The sequence below is a fragment of the Arachis stenosperma genome, chromosome 5 (genome assembly GCF_014773155.1).
Source record: "Arachis stenosperma cultivar V10309 chromosome 5, arast.V10309.gnm1.PFL2, whole genome shotgun sequence".
NCBI lineage: Eukaryota > Viridiplantae > Streptophyta > Magnoliopsida > Fabales > Fabaceae > Arachis > Arachis stenosperma.
Genome location: NC_080381.1, coordinates 79037467 through 79052141, shown reverse-complemented (window position 1 = coordinate 79052141; position 14675 = coordinate 79037467). Strand labels below are relative to the sequence as shown.

Sequence of the window (14675 nt, the reverse complement as noted above, 5' to 3'; positions counted from 1 at the left end):
ATGACTGTGATGAGCTTCAAACTCCTGAAGGCTGGGCGTTAGTGACAGACACAAAAGAATCAATAGATTCTATTCCAACCTGATTGAGAACCGACAGATGATTAGCCGTGCTGTGACAGAGCGCGTTGAACATTCTCACTGAGAGGACGGGACTGTAGCCACTGACAACAGTGATGCCCAACATACAGCTTGCCATGGAAAGGAGTAAGAAGGACTGGATGAAGACAGTAGGAAAGCAGAGAGACGGAAGGGACAAAGCATCTCCATACGCTTATCTGAAATTCTCACCAATGAATTACATAAGTATCTCTATCTTTATTTTATGCTTTATTCATATATCATCCATAACCATTTGAATCTGCCTGACTGAGATTTACAAGGTGACCATAGCTTGCTTCATACCAACAATCTCCGTGGGATCGACCCTTACTCGCATAAGGTTTATTACATGGACGATCCAGTGCACTTGCTGGTTAGTTGTGCGAAGTTGTGATAAAGAGTTGAGATTGCAATTGAGCGTACCATGTTAATGGCGCCATTGATGATCACAATTTCGTGCACCAGACATCAATTGCATGAGGTCTTATACATTCAATCAATACATGAATATGTTCCCAATTCCTAAATATGGAAGTGTACTACCCCTTTTTTATTCCATCCAATGTTCCCAAGCCTCACCAACCTTGAATAATAAGCACTCTCACCAGTCTAAGCTAATCAAAGATCCAAATAAAGGACATTTATTGGTTTTCCGCCTTGGCTTGTAATGTGCTAAAATGAGAACAAGTTAGTTAAGCATAGGCTCAAAATTGGCTAACAATGGAGAGTAAAAGGTAGGCTATTTGGGTACGTAAGCTAATGAAATAATGGCCTCAATCATACAAATGCATGAATACAAGAAATAAATGGACATATAGAATCAAGCAAATCAAGGATCATAATCATAGAAAGAGAACAATTGCACACAAGAATGGAAAATAAGTGGTTATAAAATGTAACCACATCAATAGGCTCAAGTCTCACAAGCTTGTGTTCTTAGCTCAATACATGCTTCACAAAGTATGAATTCAAGCAAGTTACATAAAAATATTTTTTTAATCAATTGGGTCGGTGCCCTATAATTAAATTTCTTGGAAAATCTCAATATTTGACTAAGCATTGAAAAGATTCAAAAATTTCTTAGTTTACCCTTTCTTTCTTTTCAATTTAAGACCAATTTCTCATGCAAAAAGGTGACTAAGTTTTAACAATTCACAAACAATTTCTAATCACAACCATAAGCTAAAGAGGAAAACATCTAGTATCCAAAATACCTAAAATCCAAAATAAGCAGTAAAAGTATCTAGAACGGACTAAAATAGTAAGATCCAAAATAAACTCAAATGCATCAAATATATACAAAAGTGCACAAAATAAGATAACTAGGAAGTAGCTGAAAATGTTCACCGGTCCTCTCATGGTGCCACCGGCAACCTCCCCACACATAAGACTAAGCATCGTCCTCGATGCTAAACCTGAGGATCAGGGGTAGGTACACCGGTCAGTGCAGACTCCGTTTGAGGCTATGGGACCGGCTCCTCATGGGGCTGCTGAATCTCGGTGGCGTCAGGTGTAGCTGGAGGTGCATCCTGCTGAGTCGGCTCATCAACATCCTCCTCTTGATGATCTTGCTCATCGGAGGCTGGAGAGTCTGGGAGCGGAGGTAACTCAGCGCCCAGGGAGATGAGTGCCTGATCCATCCGATCCAGTCGGCGCATGATCCGGCGCTTTTCGCGCTTCAGAAATCGAAACAGACGCTGAACCAGTAGGTAAGTCGGCTCAGGTGCTGAAGAAGGGGCTGTCGAAGAAGATGGAGCTGCTGCTGTAGAAGAGGATGGGGCTGCTGTCAAGGCTGAAGGTCCAGCCGCCCTACAACTGCTCTAGCCCTAGATCGATGTCTAGTCGGGGGCTTCTCGTGCACCCAGCCACCACAAGGAATAGTAACCTCCTTGTCATCGTCATCTGGGGGTGGTGGTATCACATCATCATCCAACCAGGGGACCACAGCTAAGGCGGCCATACTGGTAACCAAGGTGGGAAACGGGAGTAGGCCACGAATATGTGCTCGCCACATACACTGCCGAATCAATCGAGGAAAATAAACCTCCTTTCCCTCCACAACACAACCAATCAAAAGTACCATCTCCATAGGGATCTCAGAAAAGTGAGTGGTGGGTAAGACATAGTGGGCAAATATCATCTGCCAAGTCTTGGCCTCTCTAGTCAGATGAGCAAAGAGCATCCCTTTAGGCTTAGTGTTGTTCGCATCCATGACCCAAGGAGCATCTGGTATAGCAATCACGCGCTTAAGCGCCTCATAGTTGAAGGTCATGCTCTGAATAGCTATCTCAGCCACGGCGGCGCAGGTGTGCCGGCAGTTATGGCGGAGGGAGAAAGTGAGAGAGCGGGTGTGTGTGTATGAACGAGAGAGTGAGGATGGAAAGGAGAGTGAGGTCGGCGACGGTCGGAGGGTGGTCGCCGGTGGCGTGTGGTTTGGCCGAGAAGAAAAAGGGAAGAGAGGAAGAAGAGGGTGTCGCGCTACTGCGCAGCGTTCCTCACGTGTTAGGGTTTTCATGTTTTTAAATCAAGGTGGGCGCGCACAGTGCGCGTCCGCGTGGATTGATGAAAATAAGAGCTGACGCGTGCGCGCCTTAAGCGCTCAGGCGTGGATGATAAAAATAGGTAATGACGCGTGCGCATATGGTGCGCGCACGCGTGCGAGGAGTTGGGCTGGAGGCTTAAGGTTGGCCTAGAATAGGCCTAACTCTCTGGTAAATGGTCTGGAAGTTGCACTACCAGACCTGCGCGCACGCGGCACGTGCGCTTCCGCGCAAGGTGAGTTAGGCTGGGTGCTTAAAGTTGGCCCAGATCCAGCGCAACTCTCTGGATATCGGCTCAGAAGTTGCAGCAGCAGATCGACGCGGACGCGGCAGGTGCGCGTCCGCGTGCATTTTCTTATAGCTGTATGGACGCGCACGCACATAGTGCGCATCAACGTGTAATGAGTTGGGCTCGAGGCACAACGTTGGCCTAGGAGAGGCCCAACTCTTTGGAATTTGGGTAATAATGCACCTACTCAGGGACGCGTGCGCGTCCATCGTGCGCGCGCGTCCACCCCTTTTCTTTTTTTTTTGCCCTTTAAGCAGAAAAATTGTGCACCAGTGCTCCCTGTAATGCTCACAAGTCTTTATTCACTCAACCATCATACAATTCACAAAAAAATGCAATTTGATGCTATTCATCTACTACTAAACACAACATACATGTGACTATGCTTACAATTAAGTTGTACAAACAAATCTATATGAAACATCTACCTACAATGGCAACTCAAAGCACTTATTAAGCAGAATTAAAAGAGAGTGGAAAGAGTTTACCATGGTGGGGTGTCTCCCACCTAGCACTTTTATTTTAAGAATTGAAGTGTTTGAATGTATTGTGTTATAAAATGTACAGGGAATCAGCCTCTTTATAGAGGAATTACAGAAATAGAAATAACTAGAAAATAGGAAAGAAAGGAAAAATACTAGCCTAAAATAAAGAAAAGATTTCTAATCATAAAATCCCTAAAATTAAGCTAAACCTAAAAAGGAAAAGATTTAGAATTAATTCTATTTACATAAAAGATTCAAGAAAGAAATTAGGAATCTGATTTTGATTTGATCTAGTCAACACTCCCCCTCAAGCTGGCTTGAAGATATCATTCATTGACAGCTTGCTTATTATGCTATCAAAAGTCTTCTTGGGTAATCCTTTAGTTAGAACATCTGCTAATTGTTCCGTAGTTGGAACATAGGAGATGCAAATCTGTCCTCTCTCAATCTTTTCCCTGATAAAATGCTTGTCAACATCAACATGTTTAGTTCTATCATGCAACACTGGATTATGAGAAATGGAAATTGCAGATTTGTTGTCACAATACAACCTCATTGGTGGAGAAATGGAAACTTTTAGTTCTTGTAGGATTTTCTCTACCCATAGTGCTTCACATATTCCATGAGCCACTGCTCTAAACTCAGCTTCTGCACTACTTCGTGCCACAACACTCTGTTTTTTACTCCTCTAACTAACCAGGTTTCCGCCAACAAAAGTACAATACCCAGATGTTGACCTTCTATCCATGACATTCCCAGCCCAATCTGCATCTGTATAAGCTTCTACTTGAAGATGTCCATGCTTTTTATAGAGTAACCCTTTCCCAGGCGACCCTTTCAAGTACCTTAGGATTCTAAAGACAGCATCCATGTGTTCTTGACCAGGTGAATGCATAAACTGGCTTACCATGCTCACAGCAAAGGCTATATCCGGGCGTGTATGGGATAAATAGATTAGCCTTCCTACCAACCGCTGATATCTCCCTTTGTCCATTACATTTTCTGGTTCAGCTGGCTTCAATTTTAAGTTGGGCTCTATAGGTGTTTCAGCAGCTTTACAACCAAGTAATCCCGTCTCTTTTAAAAGATCTAGGATGTACTTTCGTTGGTTCATAAAAAATGCCTTCCTTAGACCTTGCAAATTCAATTCCAAGGAAGTATTTTAATGAGCCAAGTTCTTTGATTTCAAATGCTTTGGCAAGCTTCTCCTTCAAGTCTTTTAGCTCCCAAAAATCATCACCTGTCAGAATAATGTCATCCACATATACAATTAAGATGGCAGTTTTATTAGCTGCTGAATGCTTATAGAAAAGTGTATGGTCAGCTTGGCTTTGAGTATAACCAAGTCCCTTCACCACCATTCCAAGTCGTTCAAACCAAGCTCTTGGGGATTGTTTCAATCCATAGAGAGATTTCTTTAGTTTGCACACTTTGTTCCTCCCTAGTTCAGCTTCAAATCCAGGTGAAAGTTTCATGAACACCTCTTCCTCTAGTTCCCCATTCAGGAAAGCATTCTTTATATCCAATTGATGTAAAGGCCAATTGTAATTCGCAGCAAGAGATAAGAGAATCCGCACAGAACTGAGTTTGGCAACTGGAGCAAAAGTCTCTCGATAGTCTACTCCATAGGTTTGTGTATATCCCCTAGCTACTAACCTAGCCTTATACCTCTCTATGCTTCCATCAGCATTGCACTTGATGGTAAAAACCCACCTACAGCCAACCAATTTTGTATTCTGTGGCAGATCTACAATCTCCCAAGTTTCATTTTTCTTGAGTGCATGCCACTCTTCCATCACTGCTAATTTCCAGTTGGGATCATCTAGTGCTTCCTCTGTATTCCTAGGCTCAAACAGATTTGTATATTTAGAAGTAAAAGCTCGATGTTTTTGAGAGAGATTTTGGTAAGAGACATAATTGGAAATAGGATGGCTGGTGCTGTTTTTGAGTACTTTTTGGGTGCAGGTTCTAGTTTCTTTCCTAAGGGCTATTGGCAAATTATTATTAGAAGTGACAATTTCAGATTTACCTGGAAGTTCCTGAAGTACTATAGTTAGGCCGTCTTCCGGGTTTTCAGATTGGGTTGGTACAGAGATGATGGGCTGTTCTCTAGTTTTCTTGGGATATTTCCGAACATAACACCGAAGCTCCTTTTCTTGTGGTATTTCTTTTCCTGTTTGGATTCCAACTAATTCTGGCACAATTTCAGAATTGGTTTTCACATCTTGTTTTGCAATTGTTTCAGAATTTACTTGATTAGTGGAAGTTGTATCCTCAATATGTAAAATAGGAGTGGGTAAAGGTTCATGCAAAAAATTTTCTTCCCTTAGACTCTCCCCCTGAAGAGAATTCTTTTGAAAAAAGGTTTCATGTTCCAAAAAAGTAACATCCATACTTACATGAAATTTCTTGGTGTGTGGATTGAAACATTTATAACCCTTTTGACTTGGGGAATAGCCAATAAAAATGCATTTTTCTGCCCTTGGATCAAGTTTACTTCGATATGAAGGTGTATGTAAAAACACAGTGCAACCAAATACTTTTAAAGGTAAGTCAGAATGCAACCTACATGCTGGAAAATTCTTTTTGAAAGTATCCAACGGTGTGCAGTAATTTAACACACGTGTGGGCATTCGATTTATGAGATAGGCTGCTGTTAGAACAGCATCTCCCCATAAATACTTTGGAACATTACCCTCAAACATAATGGCACGTGCTACTTCAAGAAGGTGTTTATTCTTCCTTTCAGCAACGCCATTTTGTTGGGGTGTATTGGGGCATGTAGATTGATGTTGAATACCTTTCTTTTGAAGAAATTCACCAAGATTTTTATTAAAGTATTCAGTGCCATTATCACTTCTTAATATTGAAATTTTGTGTCAAATTGTGTTTCTACCATTGTTGAAAAATACTGAAAAATTTTAGAAACCTCAGATTTTTCATGCATGAGATAGATCCAACATAGTCGTGTGTGGTCATCGATAAAAGTTACAAACCATTTTTTTCCAAATTGAGTTGTTATTTTTGATGGACCCCATACATCACTATGAATCAAGTGGAAAGGTTTAGATGCATGATAAGGTTGAGAGTAATAAGGAGCTCTATGGCTTTTTGAACGAATACAACTTTCACATTTAAGTAAGGAAGAATCAATATTTTTAAACAAACTTGGAAACAAATGTTTGAGATATGGAAAACTAGGGTGTCCTAGTCTATTGTGCCAGAGAATTATTTGGTCCTTTATAGGCATAGAACTTATACCACTAAATCCTTGAGCTATTTTATCCTCCGAAATATCCTCAAAGTGATAAAGCCCATCCATCATCTTAGCACTGCCAATCATCTTCCCCGAAGTCCGGTCCTGAAAAATACCATGAGTGTCAAAGAATGTCACAGCACAATTGGAATCCTTGCAGATCTTACTAATAGAGAGAAGATTACAAGAAAGCTTTGGTACATGTAGGACATTTCTTAGGTCAATGTTTTTGGACAGTTTAATTGTACCTTTTCCAGCAATAGATGAAAAACTTCCATCAGCAACTCTAATTTTTTCATTTTCAAAGCAAGGAGAATAAGTTTTAAATAAAGGAGAGAGGCTGGTCATATGGTCAGATGCACCTGAATCGACAATCCATGGTGCATTCAAGTTTGAGGTGCAGTTAAGGGACATAGGAATACTAAAATTACCTGTTTGAGCCAAAGAACCACTAGGAGTACTAGACACAGAACTGGAATTTAACAGCCTTATGAGCTGCTCAACCTGTTCCTTACTCAATGATGGTTTTTCAGCCTCATGAGCAGTTGGGGTAGAGCGTATTTTGGGACCAGGTTTGCTGCCTTTAAGATGTGCTGGTTTTCCATGAATCTTCCAGCAGGTTTCTCGGGTGTGACGAGGTTTATTGCAGTGGTCACACCAAAGATTGGAGGGGTGCTTCTGATTTGATGAACTTTTAAGTGCAGCAGGTGCCACTAAAAGTGCATTAGACTCCAAAGAGGTCTGTTCAGTCTTGCATTTTCCCATCATCACAGCTCTACGAGTTTCCTCTCTTCTAACTTCAGCAAATACTTCTCCAATTAAGGGTAGGATTGCTCTTCCAATAATTCTGCCACGAACTTCATCTAGCTCCACGTTGAGGCCTGCAAGAAACTGGAATATCCTCCCTTCTTCCACTGTTTGTTGGTGGTGTTTGGCATCAGCGGCTGAATTCCACTTGTAGTTATTGAAGTGGTCAAGATCCTGCCACACCCGCTTCAATGTGTGGAAATATTTGGTGACATTGTCACTCCCTTGTTGAATTTCTCTAGCTTTTAGAGTAAGTTCATAAATCTGGGATTTATTCCCAAGATCAGAGTACATCTCCTTGACACTATCCCACAATTCTTTGGCTGTGGTATAGTACATGTAGTTACTGCTGATATCCTCCTCCATTGAGTTCACCAGCCATGTCATCACCATGGAATTTTCGGTATCCCACACATGATATTGTGGGTCAGTGATGTTAGGCTGGCTTCACTCACCAGTGAGATATCCAATCTTCCCTCTTCCACGGATATACATCTGAACTGATTGAGACCACCTAAGGTAATTTGACCCATTGAGTCGAAATGTGGTGATCTGAACTGAATGGGAGTCACCACTAACTAGTACTCGTTGCTCAGATTTTAAATCTGATGGAGTAGGAGTGGTGTTCTCCTTCTGTTCAGGATTAATGACGGAGGAACTGTCAGCCATAGCTATAAATCAGAGGCACAGTGCAGAGATCCTGCTCTGATACCAAATTGAAGTGTTTGAATGTATTGTGTTATAAAATGTACAGGGAATCAGCCTCTTTATAGAGGAATTACAGAAATAGAAATAACTAGAAAATAGGAAAGAAAGGAAAAATACTAGCCTAAAATAAAGAAAAGATTTCTAATCATAAAATCCCTAAAATTAAGCTAAACCTAAAAAGGAAAAGATTTATAATTAATTCTATTTACATAAAAGATTCAAGAAAGAAATTAGGAATCTGATTTTGATTTGATCTAGTCAACATTAAGTCCTTAAGTTGGACACGTTGAGAGACTCATTGTCATGGTGGCTTGTGCTTGTACTCATCCTTGAATCTCCAAGAGTCCTTGCTTCTTGAATGGTTGATAGAATTTCCAACCATCTTCATCAAGCTTGTGGGAGGATCCACCCAAGATACGAGTCCCCATAGTTGATCGTCATATGGTGAACCGGGATCCCATATCTTATCTTCACACCCATCCGTGAGTTGAGTTTCATGAATATTCCGTATGGGTGGTTGACATGTAGAATTCTCTTTAGTCCACAAATTCTTCCTTCTAGACCCGTACCAAGTGGTGCTTGTCCCATCATCATCCCTATACTTTAAAGCCTTGACCTTAGAGAGCTTTATACCAAGTTTCCAACCACTACACAATTCTCTTTTTCCTTTTAGTCCACAAAGAGCTTTAAGTTGTCCATCTGTTTCAATCAAACCATATTCAAGTGAAATAATAAAGCTTAGAGCAAGGGATTTTACCCACTTGAATGATGTGTTGGATGGTGACTTGGAAAGGGGGACTTCCCCACACTTAGGCAATGCAAGGTCTACTTCCTTGTACTCTTCTTTGTGTGTTTCCATCTCTTGACCAATTTCTTTAATTTCATCCTTTTCCCTTTTTCTTGGCTTGGTGTTGTTGTCAAGAACTTCGGTTTCTTGCTCGATGAGAGGTGATTCAATATTGGATAGGAATTCATTGATGGACAAATCCATCCCTTGCTCAACCTCTTCATAGTCTTCAATCTCAATATACACCGTGCCAATGTTTTCTCCTTGGTAAATCTCCTTTGGTTTAATCTCTTCTTTGTTGTTCACCAAGGTTTTGGGTGGTTGTGCACACTCTTCTATTGTTCCAATGGAGGGGAAATTAAATGTAAATAGAAATTCCTCCATGATTGAATTTATTTCTTGATTGACCTCCTCATAGTCTTAAATTTTGATATGCTCTGGAGGTTGTTGGGATTCACATGGGGGTTCCACGTCTCTTAGATCTTGAACCACTTCCTTCTTTGTTTCAATAACCGTGGGCCTCTCCAATTGTTCTATGACTACCAATTCTTCCTTTTTCACCGGATTTTCCAATTTCTCCTTCATGCTTTGCTCTTCTCTTGATTTTTCACATGTGGTCACAGAATTACTTTGAGTATTCAAGCATTGGTGGGCTAAAGTGTTCACCACCTTGGTCAAATTGGTCACAAACTCAAGTGTATCCCGTTTCATGGCTTCTTGTCCTTGAAGTAACAAAGTGAGAGGATCGTCTATTGGGGCTTGGGGTGAGTATGAAGGTTCATTATATTGGAGAGAGGGTTCATAGTAAGAAGGTGGTTCTTCTTGATGAAATTGTGGAGGTAGTGTACATTGAGGTGGTTCTTGGTAGTAATCTTGATAGGGTTGTGGTGGTTCTAAAGGTTCTTGCTCATAATGGTCATAAGAGTATGGCATGGATGATTGGTGATATGGTGGATATGGATCATAGGAAGGTGCTTGATGTGGAAAGGCTTGTGAGTATGGTTGATGTTCATGTTGAGGATAAGGTTCATAGGCATATGGTGGTGGTTGATTATCATAAAAGGTGTCACCATAGCTATTAAGTTGACATGCATTAGGATGGTGATTATACCTATGATTATCCGGAGGTTGTTGCCAATAGGAGTGATCAATTCCTTGAGGCTTCTTCCATCTTTGTTAGTTCCATCCTTGGTACATGTTATCATTGAAGTGCACATTTTCTACAACACAATTAGAACCAAACTCATAGCCAAAGTGAGAATTCATTATAGAAAAACAAAATAAAACTAACAAAATCTAGTAAACAAACAAGAGACAAACTATTCACAATATTCACATATGTACAATAACCAATAACATAACACCATTGCAACTCCCCGGCAACAGCGCCATTTTGATTAACGGATTTTTGACGGTTTAGAATTTCACTAATGAAATCTCGTTGTAAAGTATAGTTTCTAAACAAACAATAATCCTTTCATACAAAAGATTGTTTGTCACTAAAACAAACCCCTAAAAATTTATAAACCGAAGTATTGAACCTCGGGTCATTCTCCCTAGGAATTGTAATGAAGTGCCGTGTTATTGGTTGTGAGTTATATTTGGGGTTTTTAAGATTTTAGACAAGAAATATAAATGGCAAAGAAAATAAACTAACAACTAATAAAGCTCTTGGCAAGATATGAGTACTAGAAGTCCTATCCTAGTTATCCTCCTCAAATGTGATAACAAATTATCCATTACTCCCACTTAGTCAACCTCTAACCATGGAGGAAAGTCAAGTGGATGAATCAATTTGATTCCTCAAGTCCTAATCAATTTCTAAAGAAGAGACTAGCTTTAGAGGCATTCAAATTAATTAGCAACTTCTAATCATCAATCAACAAAGGAATTAGATAACTCAAGAGTTACTAATTACTCTACCTAGGCCAAGAGGAACAAAACCTACACTAAAATCCAACCAAGCATTTCATCGAACACTTGGAAGGAACAAAAGAAAAGCATAGTGAATCAACAACGAGAACAAGATCAAACAACAATTATTGCAAAGAATTAACAACAACAATCAAGGAAATCATAATTATCATGAATTACCTCAAATTGCATTATTGAAAGAAAACAAAGGAATAACAATCTATCCAAAACAAAATGAAGAATTACAATTATTAAAGCACATAACTAGAAAGAGGAAGAGGAGAGGAGTAAGAATTGATAAAGGAGAAGTGAATTAAAGCATGAATTAAACCTAGATCTAAGAAGAGAGAATAACCTAAACCTAATCCTAATTCTAGAGAGAAGTGAGAGCTTCTCTCTCTAAAACTAACTAATCCTAATCCTAATGATGCTCAACGATAGATTGATGCCTTCCTCTCCTATCCTTGGTCCTTTTAGTGCATTTTGGCGCCAAAGTTGGTTCAGAAACTCCCCAAGATCGGCAAGCACGTGCTGCTTTAATGAAGTCATGTGCGGACTGCAACGCGTGCCGCCCTTGACCAATCTGCAATGTGCGCGTGAGCGCCTTGTGCGCATGCGCGTGCTTGGCTGATTCCACTTCTTTGACTTTTTATGCTTCTCTCCACTTGTATGCTTCCTTTCTTGCTCCCTTTGATCCATGCCTAGCCTATTTCAATCCTGAAATTACTAGCAAAAACATCAAGACATCTTACGAAATCAAAGAGGAATTAGAATTCATCAAAATAAGGTTTAAAAAGCATGTTTTTACACTTAAGCACAAATACGGGAGAGATTACAAAACCATGCTAATTCATAGGCTATGTGCAAGAAAAGGTCATCAAAATACTCTAAATCCAATACAAGATAAACCATCAAATTGGGGTTTATCAAGAACCAAAACCAGTAACTTTGGTAGAAAAACTCAAACCAAAACAACTCCAGAAACATAAACCATCAAAACCATCAAAACAATAACCAAAACCAATACAGAAAACCACAATAACCCCTCAACCACTATCTGCCGAATAACCCCTCAACCAACCAAAATAATTTTCATCCACCTTCAACATCCCACACTCAACCACAACCACCCCAAGAATCTCAAAGAATCTCCAATTTGGAGATAATGATGGAGAAAATGATCAAGCATCAAGAATTGGCCAACAAGAACCATGAAGCTTCATTGAGGAACTTAGAGAGATAAATTGGACAATTGTCCAAGAAAACAGTAGCTAACAGACAAACCAATGCACTACCAAGTGACACCATTCCCAACCCCAACAAAGAGTGTAAATCAATTCAACTTAGAAGTAGAAGAACATTGGAGAATGACAAGGCTAATAGCAAGAAGCAAGTGGAAGAAGACAAGCATGACCAAGAGGCGTCTAATAAGAAGGAGGAAGAACCACAAGCCTCAAAGAAGTGAAAACAAGTCATGGAAGAGCATCCACAAGAAAAGAGGAAGGAGGTGAAGCCTTACACTCCTCCTCTTCCATATCCTCAAAGGCTGCAGAAAGAACTCATGGATCTACAATTTCCTAAGTTTTTAGTGGTCTTTAAAAAGCTGGAAATTAATCTCCCCCTTGCTAAAGCATTGGAGCAAATGCCTTTGTATGCCAAATTCCTCAAGGAGCTCATCAACAAGAAGAGAACCTGGAATAAAAAAGAGATAGTGATCTTAACCCAAGAGTGTAGTGTAGTGATTCAAAAAGGCCTGCCACCAAAACTTATGGATCCTGGAAGTTTCTTCCTATCATGTACCATCGGCCACATGTCAATTAGTAAGGCTTTATATGATTTAGGCTCGAGCATCAACTTAATGCCACTTTCCATGATGAGAAGGCTATCCATTGAAGAGGTGAAACCCACAAGAATGTCCTTGCAATTAGCTGATAGGTCACTTATCAGACCCAGTGGAGTGGTGGAAAATCTCCTAGTAAAGGTGGAAAAGTTCATATTTCTAGCAGACTTTGTGATCTTAGATTTATATGAAGAAGGAAATGATTCCATCATATTGGGAAGACCTTTTCTAGCTACAGCAAGGGCCATTATAGATGTAGAAAAAGGAGAAATGGTCTTGAGGGCACATGATGAGCATATAATCTTGAATGTCTTTAAGGAGATGCAGTACCCTGCTCAAAAGGAAGGTGGCATGATAATTGAGGAGGAGGATTTAAATTGGAAGGAAAAGCCCCAGGAAACATTCACTAACTCACCCCTGGTGCAAAAGAGAGACATTGAAGAAAAATAAGAGAATCATGAGAATAAGAAAGCTGAGGAAGGATTGCAAAAAGAGGATACAAGTTTGATCACAAGGAAGAAGACCCCTGACATAAAGTCAGATGCCACGAAGGAAGTGTCGCCAAAAAAAAGGGAAGAAGAGCAGAAAAAGGATTCCAAAGTGATGGAGAAACAAAAAGATCCCAACTGAAGGATTCTCAGAGGGAGACAGAGTGAAGTTGATATACCAACAGTCTGAGACATCCTCACAATCTGATGACTACTACACTGTCAATAAAGTATCCTCGCTGGAGCACATAGAGATTGTTCATCAAAACACAGGAAGAAGGCTCACAGTGAGAGGAGACAAAATAAGGCACTATGATCATCAACCACCCTAACAGAGATTTGATGTCAAGCTAGTGACACTAAAAGAGCACTCCATGGGAGGCAACCAATGATTTAATAATCTTGCTTTTATTTTAATAATCAATGGTTCTTCTAGAATGAATTTGAGCTTTCATGACTGCATGCATCATCTTAAGGCATATGTCTGATTCCTAAGTTTGGTGTGCCTCAAGGCACTATAAAATAGATTCCCAAGCATGATGATCATATAACAATCTTAGGATATATACTCATTCATCTTATTAAAGTATGTAGCCAAACATTAAGTTTGGTGTTCTACATGTGCCATAAGTTTCAAGGAAGTCACATTTGCTCTAAGAGTCAAATTCAGGAAAAGATAAACCATGTCTTGCATCATTTTGTAAATTTATTTGGTCAAAATAGAAAATAAAATGTTCCCTAGAATGAATAAACTAACAGTGATAAAAATCAAAATCTCACATGAAATATTTGATGTAAAACAAGTTTGGTGTCCACCAAAACTGTGTGTACTTACCTGTGGCACGGTTAGTTATTCATATACAAGGAACATGAAGCCAAAACTTTTAATTTTCTTCATATAGCCATTAATGTTCACTTACTATTCACCATCTCTTTAAACTTAAATTTTGTTGTTTTGCTAGGGTGGATAAGTATGAAGAGGAAAGGATTGGGAGAAGTGACAAGACCATGCTATACGGTTAATTATAATGGTGAATAACATGTGGCATGTGCTTGGAAATGGATTCTTGGGAAGCACACATCTGCACAATGGTGGGAAGGGCTTATCACCTAGAAAACCGAACCCATGTGCTCAATGAAGAGGTGATCCTTGTCCTTACTCAACACCACATGCACACCGTTCATTCCCTTGATGTCAACAACATCTTCACCCTTTATTTCAATATGGCCGAACCACCAACTCCTTGTTTTGCCTTAATAACTCATGTCCTTGCTATAAATTGGCCAGTAACACTTCATATGCTCACACACCTGTACCTTTTTCACATTCTCTTTCCATACAACCTATATCAATTTTCTCTCAACCAAGAACATCACACTGTGGCCATTCTCTCTGTCTCTCACTTTAAGTTGTGCTCTAATAAACACTTTCTTGTTACAACCCTTTCTTAATTTAATGGCT

The 14675-nt window shown here is 39.9% G+C and overlaps 1 protein-coding gene across 1 annotated transcript; it reads left to right on the top strand.

Annotated features, from left to right (window-relative positions):
* Window positions 1–12359: 12359 nt before the first annotated feature.
* On the top strand, window positions 12360–13175 carry LOC130980923 (uncharacterized). Its single transcript, XM_057904564.1, has one exon. The coding sequence runs from the start codon at window positions 12360–12362 to the stop codon at window positions 13173–13175; it is 816 nt and encodes a 271-aa protein (XP_057760547.1).
* The last annotated feature ends 1500 nt before the right edge of the window (window positions 13176–14675 follow it).